The 20,578-nt window shown below is 35.2% G+C and overlaps 1 protein-coding gene across 2 annotated transcripts in view; it reads right to left on the bottom strand.

Moving 5' to 3' along the window:
- The window catches only part of LOC136032173 (WD repeat-containing protein 35-like), a 130,101-nt gene that overhangs the window by 59,197 nt on the left and 50,326 nt on the right, over positions 1-20,578 (bottom strand). For both annotated transcript variants that reach the window (XM_065712361.1, XM_065712362.1), the window contains 3 exons: positions 12,124-12,342; positions 10,734-10,863; positions 8,772-8,903 (listed from right to left, as the gene is read on the bottom strand). In XM_065712361.1, the coding sequence (XP_065568433.1) occupies positions 8,772-8,903; positions 10,734-10,863; positions 12,124-12,342 (481 nt within the window). The remainder of the gene's footprint in view (positions 1-8,771; positions 8,904-10,733; positions 10,864-12,123; positions 12,343-20,578) is intronic.

The following is a 20,578-nucleotide window of genomic DNA, read 5'->3' as shown; positions in this document are numbered from 1 at the left end:
GGCAGAACTTTAGTCCCAGCAACGAATGTAGCGACCGCATAAGGGCTATTAAAACAAATAAACTCGCATTTAGATACATTAACTGACAGCTTAGATGGTTCATTGGTTAAAATAGTAAAATTGAAAGCAATCCACGGCGAGTCCGGGCAACAAGAAGAACGTCGTCTGTATATGCAACAGAAGACAAACCAATATTACCGTAAGAAACAGAACTTTTAAGGGGACGCAGGTACGATGCAAGCACAAATTTAAATATACTAGGAGACAACACGGCACCTTGCCGAACTCCCTTATTAATTTTTACCGGGTCAGATATTTGGCCATTCCAGGTAACTTGAATTTTAGACTTTGAATACTAAGAAGACAATAAACATAGTACAGAAGGATTAACATCTGAACACACAAGGGAAAATAGAGCCTGAGAGTGCACAATATTGTCAAAAGCCCCAGAAATGTCAACAGTAAGACAGTATAAAGACATTTTAGTTTTTACGGCATCCTTCATGAGTCGGCTTAAAACATTATGTGCATGGGATCAATCGAAACTTTTCCGAAAACCAAACTGAAAAGGCGTAAAATCATAATTCGACTCAATTTCTGGTAGTAATAAATGTTCAAGCAACTTACTTAAAAAACACGATACTGTAATGGGACGATAATTTACACATGACATGGGTTCCTTGTCTTGCTTTTTAATAGACGTTACACGACCACAAAGGAAACTATCATGAACAAGCGACTGTGCTAAGCAAGACTGGAAAAATATTTGTAGATGGTTAAGTAGAGCAGGACAATCATAAGCAAAAAATCGGTAAGAAAGGCCATCACCATCAAGGCTATTTGAACGTTTAATTTTTCTTAAACATCGGCGAATTTCAGATATTGCTACTGGCTGGACGTGAGCCTGCAGGATACGGTATGGTAACAGCGGTTTAACCAACTTATAATAAAAAGACTGAAGAAAATTATTAAATACACTGAACACATGCTTATAATGATCAACAAAATTAGCTAGCTGGAGACAAGATAGGGCAGATGGGGAACATTTCTCACTATTAATAACCTTATTCCAGGAGGCCTTATCGGTGGGGCCTGCCCATGCATTCAAGTGTGCTCTCTTCAAACTGGCCTTATATTCAAGCTTACGCTTTTGTTTCACAGAGAAAACAGCTCCGGACGATGGTCGGTCACATGACATCCACATACTTAGCCAAAATTTGGCTTTTTGCTTAGCACGTTTTACTTCAGGATCAACGTTCCAATTAGGCTTCCTAGTGCCAATCCGAACTTTATCCACAGGTGCTGCAGCTTTGGAAGCTGATTTAAGGCAATGGACAATTTGATAATAATAGCAATTTAGGTCAACTCCACTTGAAGGCGAGGAAACCAAAGTTTGCAGCAGGTGATATGGCACTTTTATGGTCGACAGTAAAGCAGTTAGCGTAGCAAGGTATAGGGGGACATTAGCACGATCCCAGTTCAAATTCCTATGCCACTTCGGCTGAGCCGAAAGTGCTTTGCCAGATAGCTCATAGGACAAATTACAGCTAAGAATAAGGTGATCGTCATCAATCTTCTCTTTGTCCGCCCTGACAATCGATGATAATAACCTGGAACTGGAAGTGATCACATGATCCAGGTTTGATTTTGAACAGCCTCTGTTATGAATATATGTGAATGGGAGGCTCTTATCTGCGACGTGATATCTGCTAGGAAGTGATTTTAGCAAGAGGGTTGACCTAACGGAGGTACCAAGAATGTCACAGTTAAGGTCAACAGCTAAAAACCAATTTAGGTCTTTTAAACGTAGAGTTTCGAGTAGAGACTATAAACTGAAGCAACATTTAGCGATATATGTGAACAATGCTATAGAACATCGATAGCAAGGTAAATAAACATTTATAAAGGCAGTACTGTCACATTGAATAGCTAAGGTGTTATCATCACAATGAATCAAAGAGGGCTTTGATGGGGAACGGAAGAAAATTACTAGAACACCGGAAGGGTGGTCTCTAGTTTTCTCGGCTCTTGCGAAAAAAAATGGTAGACAGAAAATAGCTTTTGGCTAGAAACGTTTGATTTGGTCAAAAGATGTTCTTGCAAGAACACTATGTCATGGACTAATAATTTGTTAATTAACATGTCTTTGTCTTTTGTGCCGTTAATATTGAGCGAAGCAAAACTTAGAATAGCGGCTTGGTTCATTTTGGAGCAGAGTTCAGAGCTCGTTTGATCACCGGGCAATTAATACTATAGGAAACATGAGCTTCACCGCAGTTGGCACATTTCGGAGCCTCTAAGCATGGATTGTCTTTAGTATTTGAATGGCATCCAGAGCATTTAGAGCACTTCATCTCAATCGGGTCACATGGGCAGTGAGCTAATGAATGATGGATACTTTGACATCTAAGACGCCGTCTGGGTAGTTCTTTGTATTCCGATATTTTTAAAAACTCGTAACCCAAGCGCAGACCTGTAGCAATGGCAGATTTTACTGCAGCGGAATCAAGAAACTCTAAACGGAATGTATGAGAAGAGCCAATCTGGGTGGCCTCAACAAGACCAGGAATAGCGGTGAAGAGTATACTGCTAGGAACACTATCAGGAAGACCCTTGACTCATTTTTTCTTTTTCAAGACTTGATTCTGCAGGGTAGGTGGTTGTTACGTAATAGTTTTAGGGGATATTTTTCTTCGACATTTTTTTTTTCTTCAAGACGTCCTCCAAGACATTTTTCAAGACGTTCTTAAAAATATTTTCTTCACGCCATTTTTCTTCAAGATGTTCTTCATGAGGTTAGTCTAATGTTTATATATGGGAATTCAATGACGTCTGTTTTCCACGGGGATCATATCTTAGAAACTGAACCGCATTTCGCAAACCCCCAAGAATGTAATCACATGAGCACACACACGCATAGAGTTCTTAGGTGTAAGCACGCATCAGAACGACTGCAAGGGGGTGGCTTTTCAAATGAATATATCGATCTAGGTTAAGACGCAAGCTAGCCTGGGAATTCAGGAGGGGATGTTAACAGGGGATGCTATCCTTTGGTAGTTAAAGGTATAAGGAATTTTAAAATCCATTGTTATTAATTGTTTGACCCCAGTTAGACAAGGACACGGGTTTTTGTAAATGTACTATGATTACTTATAAAACTTGTCAACGATTATTTTTTAAAGAGATAACACAAAATGACCATTTAATTCGTAATTTTTATTTTATTACAATCATAAGACCTGATCCAAATTTTCTGTCGGAATACCCCTTTGAAGCAAATGATGAAACCATTGGATGAGATAACAAGGATTGAATTACCGTCCAAGGATCGCAACTATTCCTGGCATGTGGCACTCTGTGGCCCAGGAGACTCCTGGTTCCATGGTCCTTCTTAATCCATAGATCATAACAGTCCAGGACAGTCTCAACCCGTTGTGATGTTCCCATGGTAGTTGATGACTCCGTGGCACTCTGTGACCCGTTGAAAGACGTGAGACATGCCAAGATCAGCACAAGTTGAATCCCAATGATCTGCCACGACTAATCGATGATTACCACCACTATCGATGATTACCTAAACTTGGAAGAAGAAATCTAAAAGATGAAGACAAAGACTTTTATTCTGCACACATTTTTTTATTAGCAAACAAATTTGCAAACAGTATTAAACACTTTAGTCTTAGGGCACTGAAATCAATACTATACAGGGAGGAAAGGGTATTTTCCACTATGAAGTCATTCAATCGAGGTTTGTCTAAATAAATGCTGAGAAATTCACTGTAAGTATTTCTGCGACATTGAAAAATAGAATATAGTAGTGCATGAATACCACAGATTTTGGTCAATAAATCTTGTACTTGCTTCCGATTTTGTCCAAGAACCTTTGTAATCCAATGAGAACGGGTTTTGACTTCTCGCAAAATATAAACCAAGATATAATACTGAGCCAGTTGCTCAAGTGTGGAGAGTTTTTGAGAGCAGGCATAAATTGAGGGGTACATGGGGGTTCTCCAAAGGTTGAATGGAGGGGGTTCTGGGTTATAGAGGACATGTATGACTGTAAGTTCCCTCTAACTAATTGATTTATATGAGGCAAAAGTTTACTGGAATTTAATTTATTGACATTGGGTTCCCCTGGAGGGTGACCCCTGGGCCTCCAAAGGTTGGACTGAGAGGATTCAGGGTTTGTGGGGACATGAATGACCATAGTTTCCCTCTAAAAACAGCTCCATATTAATTGATTTATAGCTGGAAAAGTCCACTAACAAAAAATTTATTGACATTAGGGCTCCTGGAGGTGGACATGGGGCCCTCTAAAGGTTCAACAGAGGGGGTTCTGGGTTATTGGAATGACATGGAGCTCTCCAAGGGTTGACTCGAGGGGTTCAGGGATGGCTGGGGAGGGGCTTGAACGACCAAAAGTTCCCTCTAAAAAAACATACTAATTGGTTTATATCAGACAAAAGTTTCCTAGCATAAAACTTATTGACATTGGAGCCCTGGAGAGGGAAAAGAAGCTTTTTTAAAAGTGCTAACAGCTTTAGCATAAAGAGCAAGGTATTGAGGAGGGGACAACACCCATTATCACGAGTAAGGCTCAAAATTCCTTGAAATTCCCGAGGCCAGAACATTGGCCCATGTGGGAGCATGGAGGATCATAGGTTCCCGCTCCGAATTCCACTCTAACACGTAATTGATTGACATTGGGGGGACCCTGGGGTGGTACAAGGGACCCCTCTGAAGGTTGGCCGTGTGGGGGCTCTGGGTTTGTGTGAGGCATGGAGGATCAAAAGTTCCTTCTCAAAATCCCATATTAAATTATTCATGAGTTTCAATGTTCACTAGCCTAAATTCCATTGAGATTGGGAACTCCCTGGAGGGACGGCATGGGGGGCCTCCGAAGGTTGGCCCAAGGGTGCTCTGGGTTAGCTTTTTTTTAGTTTGCATGGTAGTTTTTCGACAGAAGAAATGTTATTGAGAGTTTTCATTTAAGAAAAAGGCTAATTTTAGTCTATACGGTAATTTTTTATAGGAAGAAACGTTAATGACAATTTTTGTTTAAGTTTATGTGGCCAATTTTAGTTTATATGGTTTATACGGTTATTTTGTTGGAAGAAACGCTTTTGGGAATTTTCATGTCAGATTAAACGATCAGTTCAAGTTTTTACGGTTTATACGGTTATATTTTGTCAGAAGAACCGTTATGGGAATTTTGTTTGAGATTATATTGTACTATTTCTAAAGATGTGATGTGAAATTGGTTTTCCAACTGATATTCATCAATTTGTGCCTATTCTTGAGAACTCTGCGCTTGAACGACTGGTTCAGTCTTGTGTCTCAGTTTATATTTTCGAAGAAGTCAAAACCCGTTTTCGTCGGATTACAAAGGTTCTTGGACCAAATCGGAAGCGACTACAAGATTTATCGACCAAAAGTTGTCGTTTTCAGGCACTACTATATTTCATTTTTGGATGTCATGGCTATTCTGAATTTCTCACTCAGATTTCGCATATATGTAGACAATCCTAGATTGATTGACTTCATAGTGGAAAATACCCTTTCCTTCCAGTATAGTAGTAATTCCAGTGCCCAAAAAATAAAGTGTTTTAATCATATTTGTAAATTTGTTTACTAATATACATACAATAAAAGTCTTTGTCTTCATTTAGATTTCTTTTTCCACCTATAGATGATTATCGATAAAGACTAATGGCGGCAGATCATAGGGATTCAACTTCTACTGATCTTGGCATGCCTCGTGTCTTTCAACGAGCCACGGAGTGATTAACTACCATGGAGTTACCACAATGGTTGGGACTGTCCCAGACTGTAATGGTTAATGAGGTAAGAAGGACCATGGTGCCAGGAGTCGCATGGGCCACAGAGTGCAACGTGCCTGGAACGGTCGTGGTCCTTGGAAAATAATTAATTTCGTGTTACCTCATCCAATAGTTTCATTATTTACTTCAAAGGGGTTTTCCACAGAAAATTCGAAACAGCTCTTGCGTTGGTAATAAAATGAAAATTAAAAATTAAATGATAATCTTACGTTATCACTTTAAAAAATAATCGTTTACAAGTTTCACATATAATCATAGTATATTTAGAAAAAACCCATGTCCTTGTCTAACTCGGGTCAAACAATCAATCACAATGGACTTCAATTTCTTATTCCTTTTAATTACCCCAGGAAAGTATTCCCTGTTAAAATTCCCTCCAGAATTCCCATGCTAGCTTGCTGCTTTATTTAGGTCAACAGATTCATTTGAAAAGCCCTCCCCTTCCAGTTATTCTGATGGATGCTTACATCTAATATCTCTGTGCATGTGTGTCTTCAAGTGATTACAATCTTAGGGGTTTACGTGATGTGGTTCAGTTTCCAGGATAATATCCCTGCGAAACACCGACATCATTGACAAGGTTGTTTGAATTTCCATATGTAAACATTAGACTAATGTCTTGCAACGTCTTCAAGAATATGTCTTGAAGAAAAATACCTTGAAAACGTCTTAAAAACGTCAAGAAAATGTCTTGAAAAATGACCTTACTAAGGTCTTGAAGAAAAAAAAAATCTTGACGAAAAAAACAATCCGTAAAACTATTACGTAACAACCACCTCCCCTGAAGAAACAAATCTTGAAGAAGAAATTAAGTGAGAGGTTAGGAGCTTCAGATACACCCTATGGGCTTCTTTAAACTGCACACTACTCCTGTATCAGCTTTGAATAACAATTGTTTCTCATTAGGCAGTTTTTTTTTCAATACATATTTTTGAACTTTCCATTCCTATGGGCCACTGTTCGCTCTTTACTTGGATACAGCTATTGCTGCGACTATGATATTACAAAACTCAGTTGACACAATATTTTGTTTGGCAAAAGTTTACCAACAGGAGTATATACCAAAGGAAAATTAACTAGTAAAGAACTAAACCTATGCAAATTTAAACCGATAGAAATACTCAAATAGAAAAAACTGAACTACTGCAACATGAAAAACAGCAAAACTCGACCTATACAAAATTCAACTGTGGCAAAATCAATCTGTGCGGAAGATTAATAAAGGAAATCTGAAAATGTATTAAACTCAATTTAGCCAAAATTGGCCAACGTTAAAGTCAATTCATCCAAGACTTAAGTCAAACAAGGCTTGCTCAACACAAAACAAAATTTAGTCCTTAAAGACTCAACCAATACAACCTACAAATCAAGGAAAACTGTGCTGACGTTGCTCCAAAGAAAATCATACAAATTAAAATTTTGTCAATTAAGCAAAACTTGAAGCAATTCAACCTTGCATCTCTTATACTGAATGAATGTCTCAGAAAATCAAGAAATATCAAGAAAATTTAGATTTTCATCGTCATATATACGTAATAGCCTCCATAAAGATGTCAAAGTGTGAGTTTAGTAGCCTATTCTAGAAATTTCCATGTGCCTTTTCAACGAAGAAGGTAATAGCCTCAGAACACACTTCTTTTTGTTCCTTTAAATAAAATGATTTTTTTCAAAATTTATTTATTATTCGTTTTTAAACTTAATTTTGATCTTCATAAATAAATTCTAAAATAAGTCCATCGTGTTCTATTTCTTTTTGAAGGCCATCGAACTATTTCAACGGCAAATTAGGCTAAGTTCTTTTGCGCCAAGGTTAAATCGGCGCAACTAGCGAATTAGTTTGGATAGATCTTTCCAGAAATGTCAACTTACAAGTTTAATTGATGAATATCTAAAATAGAAAATGATAATTTTTTCAAAGATTTAATGAAAAAGATGGAAACTTATGCTAAAAAGGAAGGTAATATCCGACAAAACTCCTGCAAAAACGATCAGGCTAATAACAACAAATGAAACATTTTAGAGTTTAGAAAATTACGACAAAAAAACAAACAGTTCTGTCAATTTTTTATATGAAACGACTTGACAGAAATAATTATTCTACAATATGTTTCCCTGCAGTATTCATTCTGTGTTCTAACATTAATGCTTCTTTTCAAAATCACCAGCTAAACTGAGAAGCTATGGAAAAGGCTATTGGTGATCCCATTTCGTTCTCACGTCACTGATAGATAAATATTTAGAACAAGTTCCAGAATTCAAGGCAGGATTTAAAGCTTTAACACTTCTAGGCCCAAGTAGTTTTGCCGCTCCGTTTTAGCGAATTTTTCGGGAAAATCCCCAAACATTCAGAGATAGGGAAAGCACTGAACAGAACACAACTGATTAACAAAAAGTGATAAAAGAGACTAAAGAGAGAGGTGATATCGAACTCTCAGCTGCCATTGCCATAGCCATGAATCACATCAGTCAGTTTTTGTTAAGAAAGCAATCAATTAGTGATTATTTATTGTGTCCCCTGGCATTATGCACCCCTTACGCGGGCCCAGTGGGCGTCTTTGCAAACCTGGGACTGACTGTATGTTAGGTCAATTCATGTGAATAATATTCTTTAAATGAAGATCAATTTCTAGGTTTTGTACTGTAAGTTCGTCTTTGATCATAGAGAATTTTATAATCCCATCCCCGCTTTTTCACTTTTGCTCCAAAATCTCTTTTTTTGCTCCAAAATCTCTTTGTATACTTTATAATCAACCATTTTACTGACTAGAGATTTAATATAAAAGCTTTGTTACCAGTGATGATGGCGTGTGGCATACTCTAAAAACTCTAAATAAGTTAATGATGCAATATCTGCACTTTCCAAAGAAAACACGTTTCCTTATATCAGTTTAATATATAGAGCTTGACTAATTATTAATGCAATTTACTTACTTTCTTCAGGACTAGTACCAAAAGTAGAGTTTGTCGACCGCAGGTTCCAAACGCAAACATAATATGGTGAAGCACCAGTTAAATAGTTTTGGGCTGATGACAGGTAAGTAGCGCTAAATCCAATCATACGACCTGCAAGAGCAGGAAAAAATAGCTTATAGATGACATACCTTATCATCTATTTCTTAGACTTGTGGTCGGAAGCCTGAGAATTTTGTCGACTCAAAGAACATTTCAACTATCAATTTTGAAAAAAGTAAAACAGTTCAAAATAGGGATGAAACCTTTTTATTGACAGTGAACAGATATACAATTTAACTGGATATTTCGTACACATATAAGTGTTCATCATCAGCAGTAAAAGTGATGAACATAGTTTTACTGCTGATGATGAACACTTATATGTGTTCGAAATATCCAGTTAAACTGTATATCTGTTCACGGTCAATAAAAAGGTTTCATCACTATTTTAACTGTTTTACTTTCGTCATGGAAAGGCAGTGTGGTCTTCGAAGTTATCTACTATCAATTTTTTTTTTCGTCAAAAATATATTTCATTATTTGCCACTCTTAGTGAGAAATTATGATTATCTTTATGGTTTCAAATTGTAAAAAAATGAATTAGTTGCTTTTAAAAAAATTAGGTGGTCTTCAATCAGAATATTGATTATTGTTAGATTCACAATCAGACTCAATCAGAAGCCAAAATTATATTTAAAGGGTAAATTTAAATGATGACTGGCAAACAATAAAAGGCGAAACCGACCACAAATTTTAAGAAATATCTGGAAAGTCCGATCACAAATGCGAATTAATCATCCCCTCACTAATATTTATGCTTTGGTATCTCTTTTCAATATGATCAAGCAACATAAGAGAATTGCTGACTTAAGGGGTTTGCTGGAAAACAATCCCACAGTAATTGCAAATATTTGCATGCCTATAGTGCCTTTATTCGTTTATTGTGATTGTTTCTTTATTTGGAGTGTCTGTTTATTTTCTTCTTGTTACGACGTTTTTAATTTTTTATAGCGGGTTATAATTAGTTTATTGTAAGATAATATATTTATTTTAAAAATCACTATCACAAGCCCAAATGGCTCAAATTCTTTTTCTGAAGTAAAAAAAGCCAGGAGAGTGGCATAAAAAAGTTTAACAACAACAATACAAACAAAACTGGCTAATTAAGCATTAAATAGATAGAATGAGTAAATCATTCATCAACCATTATTTGAAAACTGAACATTATTAGGCTTGTAAAAAAACAAATATAAAAAAAGTAGTAAAATATATGAAAAAATTTTTAAGGGTCATTATAGGCAACTGTTTACCGCCATCATTACCGTCGCAAATTAAGCATCAATGAGATATTTCTGACGCCATGAAAATTGATTTAGTCTCAACTCAAAAACAAATGGTCCTGTCACTGAATTCAAACCCAGTGTCAAACTTACAGTCGAATACCTAAAGAGATGAAAATGCAAGCCACTAAATTTAGGCCTCGTATTACTGGGGGGAGGGGTGTTGGAATGTATATCAAAGGAGTGTACAATATTAAAGAGAAAATTAATTTAATTTCAAATGTCAGGGAAACTGGGGGGAACATCTGCCAAACCCCTACCCAGGCCTAGAACCACCACTGTTCAACGGGCTCAAATTTTTTCACAGTCGAACACCAATAGCTAGAACATATTGTCCAAGAAAAATATGGAAATACAGAGAGAGAGGAAAAAGCTAAAATCAAATTCCTGCATAAGTTAATGAGCCCTTTTAACCAGTTGCACAGCAAATTCTCTTTTTTGTGTATTTTGCAGCAATTATTCAAAATATACCCAACTTTTATTTTTGAACGTAAATAAGACCCTGCTTTAACCAGGTATCAATTTTTAATTGAAAGGTGGGAGCTTGTCTGTATTTGATTCAACGCTTTGTTCAATCACTTGTAAATTTTGAAAAACTTACTATCGATTGGTGTTCCTAAAGTATTGCACCAAATCAGACACTCTTTTCCTTCTTCCGTACGAGCAGCAATGAGGCAGTGTTCATTTCCTTCACAAATAGCATTCACCTGACGGAATGACTTAACGTATCTCTAGAAGAAATTTTTATTTGTTTTTCAAAATTTATCTGCAGAAATGTTGATAGTGGCAGAAAATGGTTACAGTTACAGAGTACTAAGGGTACTTGTATGATAAACCCCCTACCGCTTAAGTTGTTCGTTCATTACCGCATTATAGAACCATTTTTTTATTAGTTTCTTTCAGCTTAGCGTTCAGGCTATATATTTGCATATTAGGGGGGACGAAGGTAAAGTATTTGAATAGTTTGAAGCTAGAAAACAATTCTTAGCAAATAATATGCGCGGTACGGCAATAGACACGGAAAACTTTACACATAAACACCCTAATATGCAAATATATAGCCTAAATTTGTTTCTAAAAAATAATGTTTTTATCTTACTTTGCTATATTTCATTAGGATTGAGCGTCAGAAAAACCAATGAGAAGAAAATTAGGTTCTATATTATATATTAGGTACTCGTACTTGTATATCAGGTACTGTATTGTACTTGAATATTAGGTACTTGTATATCATACAAGTACCGTACTAAGCATAAAATAACAACTAGTATTAATATTGGGTATTTGGCAGTTATATAACAGAAGAAATAAATAAACTATTTACATGGATAATATAGAAATGCAAACTAAAACAATGAAAGAGAAAAATAAAATTCAAAGAACTATTGCCGAATACTATTTTGGCAATCCTTCCCAGTAAACAAATACACAAAACACGTAAGTTAGAATAAAATAAGTGACAGAATTGAAGATCTGAAAAAATGAAGATCTGTCGCAAAAGAAAAAACAATGATTAAATTTGTAACTGAAATAACTTAGACAAAAGAAAAAAATACAAAAACAAAGATGAAGAATAGCGTCTGATTCACTAGTTAATTCTAGATAATGATTCTAAGCTATATATATTCTAATCAAGATTTTTCGATTAGAAAATCAATCTCTGTCTCCCTGTCTCTGCCTCTGTCTCTGTCTTTGTCTCTGTCAAAAAAATGTTGAGAGGTGAAATACAGTACGGGGGTACTAATAAAAAGTCAAAATCAGCAAAAAAGGAAAGGATAAACAATTACAGCAAATTATTTAATTTTGTAACAGCTTGCAAGTGATTCATTAAAAATAAGCTAAAGTTTGTTCAGTCAAGAACTAAAGTTTTCCAATAATAAGTAAGTACTTTATTTTTCTGTACTGAAAAAAAAAATTAGAGTCAATAATAATAGCGTCTCAGATTATGGGTTACTGAATTATTTGCTATCAAATAATATTTCTGTACTTACCTCATTATTTTTAGCGTCCCAAAACATAATATATGTCTCCAATTTATCAGCCTTGTTAAAAGCATACGCAATAGTATTTCCGAAGCTGCACCATTTGTATCCTGGTCGCACAGTAGCAAAATAAAGATTTGTGTCTACAGTTATTGCTATCCTTAAAGACATTCCTTCCCAGGAAAATGATGTAAAATTCTTCCCAGGAACCTTAAGAACAGAAAGCGGCTGAAAAGGAAGCATCGGATTATATACTTTAACAGGATTTAGTTTACACGTTCAATGGGTTTATGATTATCAGTTTTAATTGAACTTCTTAATTATTCTAATTAAACCAGTTGTTGATTTTAATTTTAAACTTATTAGCTCACCCACAGGAAAGAGGGAGTTTATTTGTAAGAAATCTTGTGAATCAAAGACTCTTCGTTCTCTTCACTGGCTTTAAATGTCATATAAAAGAATCAATTAGGTTTAAAATAATAAATTTTCAAACAAATCATTTGTTGCAAGTTCTAACCTTAATATGGTTTTGAAAAATATCATGTTTTAAAAACGCGGGCTATTTATCCCTCCCAAAATAAGGAATAATGTGATTGACGTACAAAAATATGTCATAAAAGTTTGGAATTAAAATATGGATTTACAGGCAAGTAATCTCTCTTTTTCTCTTTGACTCAGCCTTAATGAATCTTTTAAGAAACCAGAATTAAAGAAAGAAGAATTATTTTTAATTAAGATTTTTAATCTACAACTTTCTAAATCAACTTGAATAACACAAGACAGCACTAATAAAAATAGCATGAAATTACTGTCTTAAATCTTCAGTTGAGAAATTATCTGGTCATACTTTAGACACGATTCAATAGTTTAAATTACTTCTAAAAGAAAACAATCTTCAGAGACAATTCTTGGTTGAAACCCATGATAAGATCCCGAGCTTTGAGTTATTTGAAAGATTTTTATGTATCAAAATTTTGCATTTTCATACTAAATTTAAAGGCCTTCTGTGCCTCCCAGTCTTCAAACATCAGTAGTATAGATCAAACAACAAAGTTAATCAAAAGACAATTGGTTTTAGTTCAAATTTGATTCCAAATCTCCATCCCCAAAATCCAAATAAGCCAATTTTTTAATTTTGATTTCCGTACGCTAAGATATCCTAATCACAGGCTGACCACATTTACACATTGATATGACAAAACTCCATAATATCTTTAAAATGGGCTAAAATGGACCCAAAAATACGGAATAAAAAGGTACTATCTCGTATAACACAATATAAATGATTAATTTAGTTAAGATGGATATTTAAAGTTCCGTCTAACAGTTACGTCAATTTTTTTTTTTAAGTGCCAACTTCAGGCACGTCCTTTTGGAGGGTAAAAATGCTCCCTAAGGTTTATGCCGTGTCCCTAGACTTTGAAAATTCATTTTCTAGTGTTTTTGTTCATATACATTCCCCTGTCCCTACGTTTATGTCAATTGGTCTCCCTCGTCCACTTCCCATTCCAAATGCATGAAAAGGTTGGAATTTAATTTGATACTTCTTATTTATGTTGGCTGATAATGCATTAACTGCAGGGCGGATCAGAGCAGCTTCCCAGTTAGTTTGAACGAGTCCACCATCAGATCCACTCAGGATTACCTCACCACCGTCAATGATAACGAAATTCCTTGAATAAAATATTATACCTTACTGCAAATAATGAGAAGAGCGTTCATTTTTTGTTAGTGAAAGGCCACTTTTGAAGTTGATTCACAAAGTTCAACTCCGGGACTATGAATTAGTAATGGTAACTATACAACTAATATCAATAGTTTGAAAAAGGGCGCTCAATTGAAATCCCTAGAAAAAAGCTGAACTGAAATATGAGTAATGAGACAAATATCTATTTGTAAAAATTTGCAAAAACCTTCGAATCTTTCACTAGAATTTATTATCCAAGTAGCGTGCGAATTAAATTCCATCTTCTTTCTTTTACTTCTACTGATCAATTTTATTCTACAAAAGCAGTTCCAATTTGGTGAATTAACTTTGAAGCAGGATGTCCAAGAAAGCCACACATATATCGATTACACATATCGATAGCCACACATATCGATTAAAATCGATTATAGCCACACATATCGATTAAAATAATCCAAGATTCTTGAATAGCCTGCGTTCTTACTTGATTTTATCGTTATGCCTGTGTAATAAAGAACCTAATTTAATTTGCAAGGACGTGGATGGAAAAAAAATTAAAACATTAATTTTGTTCAAAGTATTTACCGCCAACACTTTGTTTTCACATTTTCAATTTTGTGAAAGCCGAGCACTTCCCAATACATTAAACTATGCAGCCGAATCTGTCATTAGTGCTGTAGTCGTACATGATTATGATTAAATAAAAAAAACAAGTTTTTTTAAATGAAAGTAAGGAGCGACATTAAAACTTAAAACGAACAGAAATTACTCCGTATATGAAAGGGGCTTTTCCTCCTCGACACCCCGCTCCTTGTGCTAAAGTTTGATTCTTTCTCGCAACTCTACTTTTTAAAACAATAAAAAACTTTAGCGTAAGGAGCGGGGTGTCGAGGAGGAAAAGCCCCTTTCATATACGGAGTAATTTCTGTTCGTTTTAAGTTTTAATGTCGCTCCTTACTTTCATTTAAAAAAACTTGTTTTTTTTATTAGTTTTTGAATTAATGCATGTCTGATTTTGGCTCTCCGTACATAAATTACTAAAATGAAATTTGCATATTAATTCTTTTTTTGGCTAAATGGCTTTCTCTTAGTTTTGATCAGACGATTTTGAGAAATAAGGGGTGGGGAAGGAGGTCTAGTTGCCTTCCAATTTTTCGGTTACTCAAAAAGGCAACTAGATCTTTTAATTTTTAACGAACGTTTTTATTAGTAAAAAAAACGTAACTTAAGGATTAACTTGCGTAACAAACGTACATAACTTACGTAACTTACGTTACGTTTTATCCCAATTCTTTAAGAATGACCCCTGAATCAGAAAGGCCGTAGAATAAATAGTTGAAATTATTTAAAAAATTTTTAGCATAAAGAGCGAAGTATTTATCTCCTCCTAAATACCTCGCTCTTTATGCTAAAGTATTTTTAGAACCCTTCATATGCGTAATAATCTCTGTTCGTTTTAAGTTTTAATACTTCTCCTTACTTTCAATTGAAAAAACTTTTTCATGTTTATATTTTCATTGTTTTTTTTATAGTAATGCTAGAAAGTCCTGCACCCTTTTCATTGAATTTCTCTTCCCCCATGAAATACTCCTCCAAGGAAAGATCCTCCCATATAGCCCCCTCCTCTGAACCCCACACCCAAACCAAAAAGATCCCCCTGATAACATCGGTACACTTCCCAGTAACCATTACTGTATGTAAACATTGGTCAAAGTTTGTAACTTGCAGCCCCTCCCCCAGGGACTGTGGGGGGTAAGTCATCCCCAAAGACATAGTTATTATGGTTTTCGACTATGCGGAACAAAATGGCTATCTCAAAATTTTGATCCGTTGACTTTGGGAAAAAAATGAACGTGGGAGGGGGCCTAGGTGCCCTCCAATTTTTTTGGTCACTTAAAAAGGGCACTAGAACTTTTCATTTCCGTTAGAATGAGCCCTCTTGCAACACTCTAGGACCACTTGGTCGATACGATGACCCCTGGGAAAAAAAAACAAAACAAAAAACAAATAAACACGCACCCGTGATTTGTCTTCTGGCAAAAAATACGAAATTCCACATTTTTGTAGATTGGACCTTGGAATTTTGTGTATAGGGTTCTCTGATACGCTGAATGCAATGGTGTAATTTAATGGTGTAAATTGCAATTTTGTCGTTAAGATCCTATGACTTTTAGGGGGTGTTACCCCCTATTTTCCAAAATAAGGCAAATTTTCTCAGTAACTTTTGATGACAAAGACTAAATTTGATGAAACTTATATATTTAAAATCAGCATAAAAATCCGATTCTTTTGATATATCTTTTAGTATCGAAATTCCGTTTTTTAGAGTTTCGTTTACTATTGAGCCGGGTCGCTCCTTACTACAGTTCGTTACCACGAACTGTTTGATTTTTTTTTTATTCATAAGCCAGACTACAGTTTGGCTATTGTATGAAACACTTAGAAATGTAGATGGCAGTGACGAATAAAGAAAAAAGGAGTTTTAATGGGCCTGGTACCTGAAATCTTTTCTTTACATTATTTAACCTGGTGTCTGAAATGATAACAGTAGTTTGAATCACAAATGATTAGCTTTAACTAAAAATTATCACGGAACGAATGATATTTTTAAATTATATCTTACCTAGTTCGCTGAAAAAATTAGAATTTATAAATATAAAAAATTTCGTGGTAACAAACTGTAATTAATGAGAGACTTGGCCCAATAGTAGCCCAAACTCTAAAAACAGATTTTTGACGCTTATTCTTTATGCTAAAATTTGACCTTTTGGCCTGATTCTTTGGAAAAGACTATCAAACACAAGGGCTCTTGAATTTTGAATGAAAATTATTTTTAAACAGCTTTAAGATTTTAGCATAAAAATAGAGAGTTGAGGAAGGACACCTGGAATACACAGATTTTTTTTGTGCTTAAATTTGTTTATAAAACATTCAACATTTATTCAACATTCAACAACAATATTCAACCTTTATAGAAAACATTTTTTTCTAGTTTATGTCTAGGCTCAATGGAACCTCAAATGTTTTGCCGAAGATGACTCGTGGCCATGTAAAGAAAAAAAAATTTATATTATTTTCTTTTTCAATGTCTTGAAAATTTCAATGCCCTTTTTTACCGTTTTTTATCCTTTGCCATCAAGGAAACATGCTGCGACCAGGACGAGAAATTTAAATTTAAAAGTGTATACAAAATAAGTAGTTATTAATACTCTACAAAAACATTTATTATTGTGTGGCGGGAGCAACAACTTCAGACTTGTCCGACTTTTTTTTATTCTTTGCTAACGATTTAAGAATAGGGTAAGGGATTAACTTCTACTGTTTTCCTAGGAAGTTTGGTTCTCTGGCCGGATTGAGGAATTTAACAATCAAACAGTTCGTGGTAACGAACTGTAGTAAGGAGCTACCCGGACCGAAACTCTAGAATACAGAATTTTGATATCAATAGTCACATCAAAAAAATTGCATTTTAATGCTGATTTTAAATATAAAAGCTTCATCAAGATTAGTCTTACCCATCAATAGTTACGAGCCTGAGAAGAATTCATTTTAGAAAATAGGGGAAAACATCCCCAAACGTCATACAATCTTAACAAAAATCATAACATTAGATTCAGTGCATTAGAGAACCTTTTTGTAAAAGTTTCAAGCTCCTATCTACAAAAATTTGGAATTTCGCATTTTTTGCTAGACGACAAATCACGGATGCGTGTTTATTTGTTTTTTGTTTGTTCGTTGTTTTTTCCCCAGGGTTGATTGTATCGACTCAGTGGTCCTAGAATGTCGCAAGAGGGCTCATCCTAACAGAAATTAAAAGTTCTAGTGCGCTTTTTAAGTGACCAAAAAAATTGTAGGGCACCTATGCCCTCCCACGTTCATTTTTTCCCCAAAGTCACCGTATCAAATTCTGAGATACCCATTTTATTCACCATAGTCAAAAAACCTAATAACTATGTCTTTGGGGACGACTTACTCCCCCGCAGTCCCCGTATGAGGGGCTGCAAATCACAAATTTTGACCTATGTTTACATGTAGCAATGGTTACTGGGAAGTGTACAGACGTTCTCAGGGGGATTTTTTTTAGGGGGGGGGGGGGGTTACGTGGGAGGATCTTTCCATAGAAGAATTTCTCATGGGGGGAGAGACTTTCAATGAAGGGGGCGCAGGATTTTCTAGAATTAATTAAAAAAAAACAATACAAAAATAAATATGAAAAGTTTTTTCTACTGAAAGTCAGGAGCAGCATTAAAACATGAAACGAACAGAAATGTTTACGCCTATGAGGTGTTTACCTCCTCATAATACCTTGCTCTTTACGCTAAAGCATTTTTAGTAATTTTAACTATCTATTCTACGGCCTTTGTAATTCAGGGGTGATTCTTAAGGAATTGAAACAAAATTTAAGCTTTAATGTAAAGATCGAGGTATCGACGAGGGGTGAACCCCATCATATACGCAATAAAAACATACGAATATAGAAGTTGGTTACGAAAGTTAATTCGTCAGTTATGTATATTTTTTACTAACGAAAACTCTCGTAAAAAATTAAAAGTTCTAGTTGCCTTTTTAAGTAATCAAAAAACTGGTGGGCAACTAGGCATCCTCTTTCGTTCCTTTTTCCTCAAAATCTTCCGATTAAAACTATGAGAAAGCCATTTAGCCAAACAAAAATTAATATGCAAATTTTGTTTTAATTATTTATGTGCAGAGAGCCAAGATCAAAAAACGTCCAGAAATTAAATATAAAAAAACAAGTTTTTTAAATGTAAGTAAGGAGCGACATTAAAACTTAAAACGAGCAGAAATTACTCCGTATATGAAAGGGGCTTTATCTCCTCAACGCCCCGCTCTTTGCGCTAAAGTTTTTACTGTTTTAAAAATTAGAGTTAAGAGAAAGAGTCAAACTTTAGCGTAAAGAGCGAGGCGTTGATGAGGAAAAGCCCCTTTCATATACAGAGTAATTTCTTTCCGTTTTAACCTTTAATGTCGCTCCTTACTTTCATTTAAAAAAAAATATTTTTATTTAATACATTCAAGAAAGCTGCATAAAATTCTAGGAGCAACATTAAAACTCAAAACGAACAGAAATTTTCCGTATATAAGGGGTTACTTCCTCCTCAATACCTTGCTCTTTACGCTAAAGCTGTTAGCAACTTTAAAAAAGCTTCCTATTCTAATTAAACGGCCCCTGTGTTACAGTAGACGTTCTTAAAAATTAGGACAGACGGTCCAACTTATTGAAAAGGTGGAAACCCTTCATCCATGGCACAATTTCTGTTAGTTTTGAGTTTTAACGTTGCTCCTTACTTACAGTTAAAGAAACCTGTTTTTTCGTATTTAATCTCTATCCGTTTTTCAAATAATTTAGGTAAATCTGGCTCAGTCTCTATGAAATATACCCCCCTTCCCCTCACGGGAAACTCCTCCGTGAAAATTTCATCCAATGTAAAGTGCACCCACGTCAAGTTCCCTCCAGACAGTTCCATTCTCCCTGAAAATCCTTCCTCCCCACAAAATTTTTTGCGGACGGTTCAGTCTGAAAAATGTTTCTTCGCATACTTTCATTTGAAAATCTCCAATCGGTTTCACAATCGCTCCAGAAATACCCCTTCCGTATAAATTTTTCCAAAAATCGAAACCCGTGGAAAATAGCACCCGAGAAATTCCCCCAGAACTTCTCCATATGCAATATTGAGTTGGCATAGATAATGTAAGACGATTAACGAGAATTTCGTATAGGGATGCTGTCAAATCCCACCAATGTGAATTTTCCCTGGAATTCCCATAGAAATATACCTCCCAAAGGAAGATTCTCCCAACGGAAATCCACCCCAAGCACAAAACTCCCCCCCCCAAAAAAAAAAATTGTCTGTACACTTCCCAATAACAAATACAAGCCTATATGTAAACAATTGGCAAATTTCATAACTTACAGGTCTCTCCCTATAGAATGTGGGGGATCATTTTATCCCTAAAGACATATTTATTTGATCTTTTAACTATACTCAACAAAGTGGCTATCTCAAAGTTTAATAACTTTGGGAATTAGATGAGCTTGAAAGGGGGGACAGTTGCCCTCCAATCTTTATGTTACTTAAAAAGGGCAATAGAAATTTTAATTTTCGGTAAAATACACCCTCTCCCGATCTTCTAAGACCCTTATTACAATGCAGTTCCCCAGAAAAAAAAATAAACAAGCGGCCGTGATCTGTCTTCTGGCAAAAATAGCAGAATTCAACGCTTTGCATATAGGAGCTTGAAACTTCTACAGTAGGGATCTCGGATGCGATGAATCTGATGGCTTGATTTTCATCATGATCTTTTGAATGTGAGGGGGTATTTTAAAAACAAGCCGAATTTTCTCAGGCTTTTAACTCTTTATGGGTAACACTAAACTTGAATCTTGTATATTTGGAAGCAGCATAATAAACTGGATATTTTGGTGTATCTATTGATATCAAAATTCCTGAGCTGAGTCACTCCTTACTTACAGTTCGTTACTACGAACTATTTGATTGAGGTTGATTTTGTAACCTTATTTTCTGTGTTTGGGACTGACATTGAGGAATAGATCTCATGTACCTCCTAAATGTTAAGAGCTTTCTCACTGCTAAAGAAATTCGAAATTTTCCATTGCTTGGGGGACTGGGTCCACACCAAGATAATCTACTTCTGAATTACAGGTATAAGTGTTATACTAGGATATATATATATATATATATTCATTTAACACTGATCATACTCATTGATGAGCCAATTAGTGTTAATTGCATATTT

This window comes from Artemia franciscana, chromosome 10 (genome assembly GCF_032884065.1).
Source record: "Artemia franciscana chromosome 10, ASM3288406v1, whole genome shotgun sequence".
NCBI lineage: Eukaryota > Metazoa > Arthropoda > Branchiopoda > Anostraca > Artemiidae > Artemia > Artemia franciscana.
This window is presented reverse-complemented; position numbering and strand designations above follow the sequence as displayed.